The 9,828-nt window shown below is 41.0% G+C and overlaps 1 protein-coding gene across 1 annotated transcript; it reads right to left on the bottom strand.

Moving 5' to 3' along the window:
• Positions 1 to 8,262: 8,262 nt before the first annotated feature.
• Positions 8,263 to 8,890, bottom strand: LOC147890535 (non-specific lipid-transfer protein 1-like). Its single transcript, XM_087391132.1, has 2 exons — positions 8,448 to 8,890; positions 8,263 to 8,344 (listed from the first exon to the last, which is right to left on the bottom strand). Exons 1-2 carry the CDS (start codon positions 8,807 to 8,809, stop codon positions 8,335 to 8,337), a joined length of 372 nt encoding a protein of 123 aa, XP_087247258.1. The 5' UTR covers positions 8,810 to 8,890; the 3' UTR covers positions 8,263 to 8,334.
• Between the last annotated feature and the right edge of the window lie 938 nt (positions 8,891 to 9,828).

Raw genomic sequence — 9,828 nt, 5'->3', positions numbered from 1 at the left:
TATTGTAGATGGCATGGATCAGAATACAACAACATTGCCTCGTTTTGTTGCCACTCCACCTAAATTACAAGGAGAGCACTTTCTAAAGACACATCTATGTGGAGTGTTAGTGCATGAAATTAAGTTCTTTGCAGATATATGGATTGATTCCTTGCATCTACATGATAGCAATCAAGTTGTAACATCTATTATGAAGGCAATTCGCAATGTACATGCAGAAAAAGGTCGCCTACCACCGACTTTGAGAATACAAGCTGATAATTGCTAGCGAGAAAATAAGAATGTACTCATGTTTGCATTCTGCTCCATGCTAGTTGCTCATCGAATCTTCAATGAGGTCGAATGTGGATTTTTGTATGTTGGGCATACACATGAGGATATCGATCAGGTTTTTAGAACAGTCTCAAGGGAGCTTAAATGCAAGGATGTGGAGACAATAGATGACTTGGTAAGAAGATGTGGCAGGCAAGTTGGTGGTCATAAGAAAAGTACAGTATGTGAGAGGCTCGAAAGAATCTATGATTGGAAGAGCTTCATTCTACCTTTCATACAAACAGGTGGTGATGCATTGACAGGTCATACCAATCCACACTACTTTCGTTTTTTTTTTTAAGATGAAAAACCTGTAATGCAATGGCAACAGTATTCTCATGATACAAAATGGGAACCTGAAGAACCTTACAATCTCTTAACTTCAATTCCCAGCAAGGAAAGATATCCAACATGGGCTCTTATACAAGAATTCAATGAGAGGTTTAACTATGAAATAGAAGGATTAAAAGCATTTATTACATACAAAGAGGAAATGCTCCGGAGATATCCTGATTCGAAGCCTACTTGGAGAGAACACACTACCACTGTAATTAACAAGACACGAAATTTAATAAAGGACCTTGAGAGAATGCGAGGCTCAAAGGATGTCAAGGAAGAATGCAATATGTTTTGGCCAAATGTTCATAACGATTTGCGCCCAGCTCTAGTCTTTGAAAATGAATTTGTATCATTACTCCCACGTCCATATTGTGGACCGAAGAAGAGAGAGTTTATGCCACAAGTAGATATAGAGGTCGATTGTTTTGTTGTGGTTTGGCCATCGGATGATGAATATGAGAATGTGAAGTTTTGGGTTGCAAAAGTAGTCGATGTGCAAAGAGATGACCAAGGGAGAGCTACAACATTTACAGTAGTATGGTATGAGCCAAAGGGCAGGAAGGAGACTATGGATAACAACACATTGTATACTAATTGTATAATGAAGGAGTGGGTCCCAAATGATGAAGCGGTCTCTCAAGTTTCGACGGAGACAATCATAGTGTCTTGGCATTCAAGGGCAAAGAAATCAAAGAAGCGCATGGGATATGAGGTAGAAGGAAAAATAAAAATACCACAACAAACTATTTTGCATATACACGAATTTTTAAGGATGCTCGCCATGGAGGAAGTAGAAGGAGACATCGCAAATGAAGAATGTCCATGATTAAAGCTTTGTATCGAAGTCCATTGAAGGATTTTATTTGGGTACTAGGCAAGAAGCCAATCCAAGACAATTATAATCAGAGTCATCACCTCCTATGTCAAATGAGAGTCAAAATATGCACTGGATGTCACCCAAGGGTCAAGGCTTGCCAAGACAATAGGGAGTTAATGCAGATGGCACCTGGCAAGGGACTATCACATTGAGCAATAAGACAATGGGGAGTCAATGCACCCAAGGGGCAAGGCTTGGCAAGATAACTTGTGGGAGTTAATGCAGATGGCACCTATATTTTGCACTGGATGTCAACCAAGGGTCAAGGCTTGGCAAGACAATAGGGAGTTAATGTAGATGGCACCTGGCAAGGGACTATCACATTGAGCAATAAGACAATGGGGAGTCAATGCACCCAAGGGGCAAGGCATATAGATGGCACCTGGCAAGGGACTATCATGACATTGAGCAATAAGACAATGGGGAGTCAAATTATGCAGATGGCACGAATTGAGGCTCTTTAAGAGCAACAATTTAAATTGTAAACATATGTTCAATCTATATCATTTTGGATATAAAGACTCTAGCTGAGAGCAACGTCTCTCAATGTAATCATATAATAATAGCTATAATTGCTATTATACCTCTTTGGTTCAATACAAAACTTGGGTCTTATGGCATCATGTCTTTTCTCTATTTATTAAAAGTTTTAAAAATTTTGTGCATATTGCGAGTGACAATGTTATTTTCATGAAATATTTAAGTCTCCTTTCATGGATTTATAAATTTATCACGTTAAGGAAAAACGTCAAGGAAAAATATTAAAAATAATTAAATTAACAAATAACTTAGATATAGCTAGAATTTCTAATATAGGATTATTTCAAATTCTTGCATGTTGGTGCAAAAGTATAGATTGAAAAAACAATATTTTTATGTGAATATGATAGTGCCACAAAGTGAACTTTTGATTTGGGAAGAATATTTTCAGAAAGTAAAATTTTGATTTGGGAAGGATATTTTCACAAAGTAAAGTTTTCATTTGGGAAGGATTTTTGGGATTCGTCCAAAAACAACACAAAAAGTCCAAAATTAATGAAATAGGTGTTTTTTATCAATGCATCTACCTTTGTCCATGCTTTAGCTCTCAAAGTTGCTACTTGAGGATGAGAAGCCTTATTGGTCATGCATTCACACAATGCTTTCTAGTATTCCCAACCCAAACTACTTTGAGACAATGTATGTTTTTCTTTGTTAAGATTGTGGTTCAATAGGAATCTCCTTGCCTTCCCTCCGCCCATGGACACTTTTGCAGGAAGATTCTATGTTGCCCCAGACAAATTTTTCTTATCCTCCTTAAGTTTGACATATCCTCCATGGAATCCCATCTTTAACAGCAGCCTGCAATGCACCGTGCGTATACTTCTTGCAGAATTAAATTCCAATACAACAACTTATCAAGTACACGGAGTTCTGCATGTAAAGTACATATGTGTACTTTCTCAAGTGGGATGGGCAAGATGGAATCCCACTTTGGATCCTTCTTGTCGACGATTGGGAGCTTGTGTTTGGCTGCAAGATAGAATGCCATTCTCCCATTGTAAGCCAGCCTTTTGCTTATGTTGCGAACACATGCAGTAAAGGCATGTGTTCATTGCATTTGCCCTTGTATCATAATGATGCAAGCACTTGAGGGTTTTTAAATCACCAGCAAGATGCCATTCAACTTGAAAGATTCCATAGCTATCGACTGTCAATGTTTGCCCTTCCTCTTGTCTTTGGATCATCGATGGGATTCCTGTTCTATCTAGAACCCACTTCAATGTCTCATGGCACTCTTTCAGAGTCTCAACTGCTGCAAGCCACCATATATCTTTCTCTAATTGCACTGATAAATCGTGCTCTACTTCTTCGTCCCCTTGAACAAAGGCTAAGGCTTTATTCATAATGCAGATGCTGACTCTCTCTAACTTGTGTTCTTTCACCAATTGAGATTCATCCATTTTGATGACAAATATGAGCTTTCCATTGTAACCTGTACAACAAAAGAGAAAAATCGTTAGGATAAACATGATATAGGAAATGAACTAAGTAAAGTGTAATGCTATAATTGATTTCCTCTTACCATCTTCTCTCATGCCATAGAATTAGACCATTGCTTCTTACAGTTTCTCAACATCTAAGTAGACATTATTGAAAGCATTCATCTCAAAGGTTTGCAAGCCAAATTTCTTTTTACTCTTTCGAGTCATTATGCCCCTTACACAATGGTACCCTCCAAGAATTTTTCTTGCACATTGGTTTGTTTCTCGCCGTGCACATCTCACAGACCAAGGTGTGGGTAGGGGCACTATAGACTTCTTATACTTTCCTAAAATAGCAGACTTGAAAATTTTGAAAACAGATGTGTAAGCTTCATGACTTACACCGGCAATATCACAAGCTGCAAGCATCTCCTTTGCATCCACAATATCCTTGAAGTCCTTCATCACCTCTTCAGCAACTTGCACATGTAGGCGCTTGTGTCTTGGGTCCCTTAGTATCCCAATGACATTGCTTGACTTCAATAAACTAGCTAGAGCATATGAACAGTCAATATCATCTGCATCCGTTCTTCCCATCACATATTCCATGAAGTTCCTAAAGAAGAACACAATAAAAACTTAGTCATAAACAGTGTAGCACAAAAGAGTGTAATCTCATAGGAACATTTGATAACCAACCTTGTAGCTTGGACTCTCCTCTTTCTAGCACCATCAGTGGATGCCAATGCATCAATGTTATATAAGTACCTTCTTTTCCTCTCCTTCAATCCCAAAGGTGTTTTTTTAATCTTTTGCACTCATTCTTTTGCCTTCTCTCGTTCCTTCTCTATGGCTCTTCAAACTTGATTGTATATAGATCTTTCCAAGCCTTTTTTTGACTCAGCTAGCTTATAGAGTGACTCTTCTAATTTATGTCACTCCAAGTCCAATGCATTTCACTCCAAGTCCAATGCTTTGGCTTTATCATGAAGATCCTGGTTCTTCCTTTGAAGATCCTGCATAGAGTTATGCATTGCAACAATGGTGTTATTTCCCAAATGTGCTAACATCTCTGCTTGGGCTTTCCGCATCTCGCTTGCTTGCATAGCCATTGAGTGAGCATTGTTTAACCGATTGCAATAACCAAGCAACCCCGCATGTCCATTTCGAACAAACCAAACTAGCTCATGCATTGTATGGAAAGGAGGGCTCTTTTGGTTGATAGGATCTAAAGGATACAAGGATCCTTCCACCCAAAGGTCAAGATGCTTCTTTCCTTGCGAACGAAGACTGTGGATTTTGGAAGCTCCCCTCAATCCTAGACTACGTGTGCTTACATACTCAGCCTCCAACTCTAAGTGAACCTGGTACTTGTTGGAGACGTCCTCGAATGGTGCCATGACTAAAGGAGTGTAGAGAAGGAGAAGGTGTGGAGATGCAGGCTTGAAGGAGCAACACGCAGGAAGAGGGAGGGTGAGGAGGAGGGATGGGGGAGGGAGGACTAGTAGTTAAAGAGGAGGAAAGGGGGACAGACCAGTAGGTGTGGAGGGTGAGGAGTAGGCATGGAGGAGGAGGGAGGGAGGAGGGAGTAGCAGGAGGGAGGGGGGAGGAGGAGGAGCAGTGGAGGAGGAGGGACAGGGGGGGAGGAGGAGCAGGTGTGGAGGAGGGAGGGAGGGGGAGGAGGAGGAAGGGGGAGGAGGGAGTGAGGAGGGGGAGGGGGAGAGAAGGAGAGGGGAGAGGGAGGAGGGAGGGAGGGAGGGGAAGGAGGAGGGAGGGGGAGGAGGGAGTGAGGAGGGGGAGTGAGGGAGGGGGAGGGAGTGAGGGAGGAGAGAGGAGGGAGGGAATTCAAAATTCAAATTTTGAATTTTTGGTTCCCACCTAGGAGTAAGTTGTGTAAGAGGTGGGGTCACTTTTGGGCTTAACCCACCTAGGTGAGGGGGGGTTAGGACTTGTTAGGACCTACCTTGGCCCTTTCATTAGGACTAAATCCATTCCTTATGAGGCCCTTTTGAGAACCTAATTCTCCCCTAATGCTAATTGGGGGCCCTTTGCAGACCCCAATTCTCCCCTAATGGTTGCGATTTCAATCAAATGAGCTCGACCTCCATGGAGACTCACAGGAAAAAATGGAGTTGCCTCTTGCCTTCGGAAGCTCCATTTCTAATTCCATGTAGCAAGCTGCTTATGTAGAGAATTTCGAGTTGGATGAAGATGGAGAGCACAATAGCACAATGTCCTTAACACTTGAAATGTAGGCCCCTTTCTTACTACAATGGCATGCTTAGTGACAAAGGCATGAATGAAATGATTTCTCTTCTTTGTTAAATTTGTTGGTGTGGTTTGTCCCATTGGACTACGAAAGTTCATTCGTGTCCATTCTTTTTGCTCATTCCCATAGAGTTTGATTTTTACTATTTTTGGTCTCAGTCCATTTGCCAAGCATTCATTGTTGAGTATATTATTTGTGATGGTGAACAAGGAATCGAGTGTCTTATGCCCAAGCATTCATTGTTGAGTATATTATTTGTCATGGTGAACAAGGAATCAAGTGTCTTATTGTTAGCTTAACAACAATGGAATCCTAAAGCACAATATTATGGGGGGGTATGTTGAATATGTATATTCATCAACCTTTCATTATCATTAGTTATGACATTTAACAAAAATGTATCCATGCACAAGCATTTTTCTCATGTTAACCTTTGAAATTTGGACTACCTTCTTCCCTTGGTGATTTGCACATGAGGTCATCACCTCCTTAGTCATGTAGGATGCTTGAACTTTCACATTGAGTGTTAACACTTCTTCATGCTTGCAAATCTTAAGCTTATTTGATTATGGAATGAAAATCCTTAGGAGCCATCCCATCCCAATGAGATGGCTTACTTATGCTATTATTGTGCTTTTATATCTCCAATGAAATGTCTTCATGCTTGCACAGCCTAAGCTTACTTGATTATGGAATGAAAATCCTTAGCTTATTTGATTATGGAATGAAAATCCTTAGGAGATGTTTAACTTATGCTATTATTGTGCTTTTATATCTCCAATGAAATGTCATCATGCTTGCACAGCCTAAGCTTACTTGATTATGGAATGAAAATCCTTAGGAGATGGCTTACTTAAGCTATTACTGTGCTTTTATCTCTAATGAAATGCATTAATGATGTTTTGGATGCATCTTTCCCGAACATTTGATGAATGTGAACACTATTTGTTTAATATTCAATTTGTTGACTGCTAGTTTTTCATTTCTTAGTTGTTCTGCTTCTAGATTTCCTTATTTGTTTATTTGTAGGTGTTAGTCATTCATAGGGTAGTGCCACATGACAGCTCTCCATGCAATTTCCCTTACCCATGTGGTAGGGCTAGGAAGTGCCTTACCCAACAAAGTCTCCATTCAATTACTTCCTCTAGCACTCATTTTATTGTTCTGAAGGTGGCCTTTATGAGTGAAGCAATGGTATGTGACACTGAAAATGGTGCCCATGGTGTGTAGAATATGCATGGCAAGGATATCCATCATCTTCGTTTAATGCACATGAAACATGGGGAAAACACGAATATGATTGAGAGACTACCCTATGGAAGAATTCCAAAGGAGTGAATCTTGGAACAATTGTATTGTATTTGAATGCCAAGTTCCTTGCGAGTTGGCTCAAAACTTCTACATAAGGAAAGTAATGGATGTAGTAGTATTGAATATTTCAAGTGGAAGATCTACATATTGATGAGTAGATTGGAATCCAAAATGTTGCAAAAACATCGACACTAGCACATCAATTTTGATTTGTTTGGAATCCAAAATGTTGCAAAAACATCGACACTAGCACATCAATTTTGATTTGTTGGCGGCTTAGCATTCAACTCAACATTTAGGTTAGATCATGTGCATTTCAAGTTCACATAGGAAATTGTGAGTGTTTGTTTGTTTGGTGACAAAAAGCATTATGTTCAACTCTTTAAGCATTTACGATTTAAGCTTGCAGATTGCCGAGCCCTCGCGCACAGTTGGAACTGTGGAAACCGAAAATATAATTGAAATGTATCCAACGCGCAAAGACCGACAATATAATTGAAATGTTTTTAACGCGCAAAGACGCTTGCGGATTGCCGAGCTCTCGGGCACAGTTGGAACTGTGGAAACCGAAAATATAATTGAAATGTATCTAACGCGCAAAGACACAGAAAACACATAGCTTGCTGTTCGCATTTAGTCTGTTCTTAGGAGCAGAAAGCTTGATGTTGGCATTTAGTTTGTTCTAGCAAGCAGATTGCCGGAACAGTTGGAAGTGTGGAAACCGAGCATTTAGTTTGTTCTTGGGGGGTTTTGCCAGCGGAACGGTGTGGAACTGTGGAAACCGAAACTACAACTGAAATGCTTTTAATACGCAGAGACGCTTCAACTTTTAAGAAAGTTTATAGGCGAAATATTTTAAAACAGACGCTTTCACAATTTTAACATGCCCAACGTTTTTAGACAGCCGATTATACTTTTTCAAAATCTACAAGCGAGTCTCTCCACCCTTGTTTCGTGCCTAGGACTTGTTACGTTTATCACACAAGACGGACGACAAACTGAACGCATACAACAGATTGCGAAGAGCAATTCGCGAGTGTAAAAACGTTCCATTTAGAGCAGAGACGTCAATGCTTGATACATCCTCGGCATTTAAAAAAAAAGGGCAGCTGCCTAGCTGGCACTGATCTACATATCCTGGGCACGTTTGGGACAAAAAAGACAGCTGCCTAGGCACATCGTGCTATGGCGGTCAACATATATCGTAAACCCCTTGTTTATGCAAGTCGCGGGATGATCGGCTACGCGGAATGGCTGCAGCTTCAAGCAATCCTACAAGGAGCAATCCAAAAATCAGTAATATGTAGAGAGAAGAAGACAGCCTTTTTCAGAATAGAAAATCAACGGTCGCTTAAGATGTAATGTAATATCTTACTTGGAGCAGTCCTGGGTGGTAGAGAAGGAGTAGGGAAAGGCAACCCCGCAAATGCCCGGGAGGGCGGATACTGAAGAAGCAAGGGGCTTGACCTGGCTTGCGGAAGCCTCCAAGCATTTGCAGATGGCCTGGCGAGCAGCCTGGCTGCTAGCAAGGCCGTTTAGTTTCTTGACGCCCGCGCAGCAAGTGGAAGCGGCGGTGGGCTTGGGAGATCCCTTTTTGAGGTAATTCAGGCAAGGAACAAGGGCGCCGGTGACCGTCCCACACGGCACTTGAGCTTCCGCGTCGCCCACCCAGGCGCCCATCACAAGCAGCACGCCCAGAAATAAGGCATGGTAGTAGCAAGCTCCCATGCAAGCCATCTCTTAGGTTCTACACTCGCTAGAAAGCAAACCCACACCACTCTAGAGAACGAAAGCTCCACAATTCACAGCAGAACGAAAGATCTGCAACAAGACTCGTTGTTCAATTCCTTCCTATGCATCGTTTATATAGAGTCTATACCGTCCTAAGGCTTTATACCGCCAGGCTCCGGCTCCAACAAACCTCACCTACTTCAGGACCTGGACCATTTCTATCTGCTCCCATTTACTTCCCCCTGCTGCCCCTACGGTCCTGACTCCCGCGACTCGCCGTATTTGCATGACATGTCCACAGTACGTACACTCACTGCGCCTTGTACGATGTGATTGAAAGAATCAGGATTCCTTGTTGCTGCCGAGTGTCTTGTCCTCTCACTGCCTCTCCTTAAATGAACAGACCCAAATGTCAAACATTTTGATCTAGGTAGTAGGGTGAGTATGGGTGTGTGCAGTGCTCGAAAAAAAACCATTTTTTGAACCATGCCGACTCAGGAGCAGTTCTCATTCCAGCCGGTCTCTCGAAAAAACAACCTGGAATTTAATTACAAGCTTTCACATGGCTGGAATTTAAAGGAGACAACATTTCACATGGCTGGGATTTGTTTTGTATTCAACCAACAGTTTAAAGACAATATTTCACATTGCTAGGATTATAAAGAGTAATTCAATTATTAGCAACAAGTAATTATAAAATGCTAACAGCTAGACAATGCATGCTTTATAATTGTCATTTTCAAGCTATGATTTTCCAATGACAAAACCTGAGGGCAAAAAACAGATTTGCATATGTAAGAACTTTGTATTATAGAGTTGAAAACATAAGAGGATAGTTAAATGAGCTCAAACTCTTAGTAGTTTATGAACATGGGCATAAGCAGTTACATGCTTTGTCTATGAAAACTTGCTTTTGATAGACCTTAAAGGCCATTTGTCTGAAATCTCTCAATAGATTTGCATCACTAGCACTCTCTTTTCCTCTCTTAACTCTCAAGTTTAACATCTTTTCTTCCCATACATAA

Source organism: Dipteris shenzhenensis, chromosome 19, assembly GCF_047967505.1.
Source record: "Dipteris shenzhenensis isolate YYH24624 ecotype China chromosome 19, Dip_SZ_1.0, whole genome shotgun sequence".
Classification (NCBI taxonomy): Eukaryota; Viridiplantae; Streptophyta; class Polypodiopsida; order Gleicheniales; family Dipteridaceae; genus Dipteris; species Dipteris shenzhenensis.
Note: the sequence above shows the minus strand (reverse complement) of the source record. Positions and strands in the feature narration are given on the sequence as shown.

Bases quoted from the DNA above. Each gene is read 5' to 3' on its own strand.
- LOC147890535 (XM_087391132.1), bottom strand. From the start codon at position 8,809: ATGGCTTGCATGGGAGCTTGCTACTACCATGCCTTATTTCTGGGCGTG.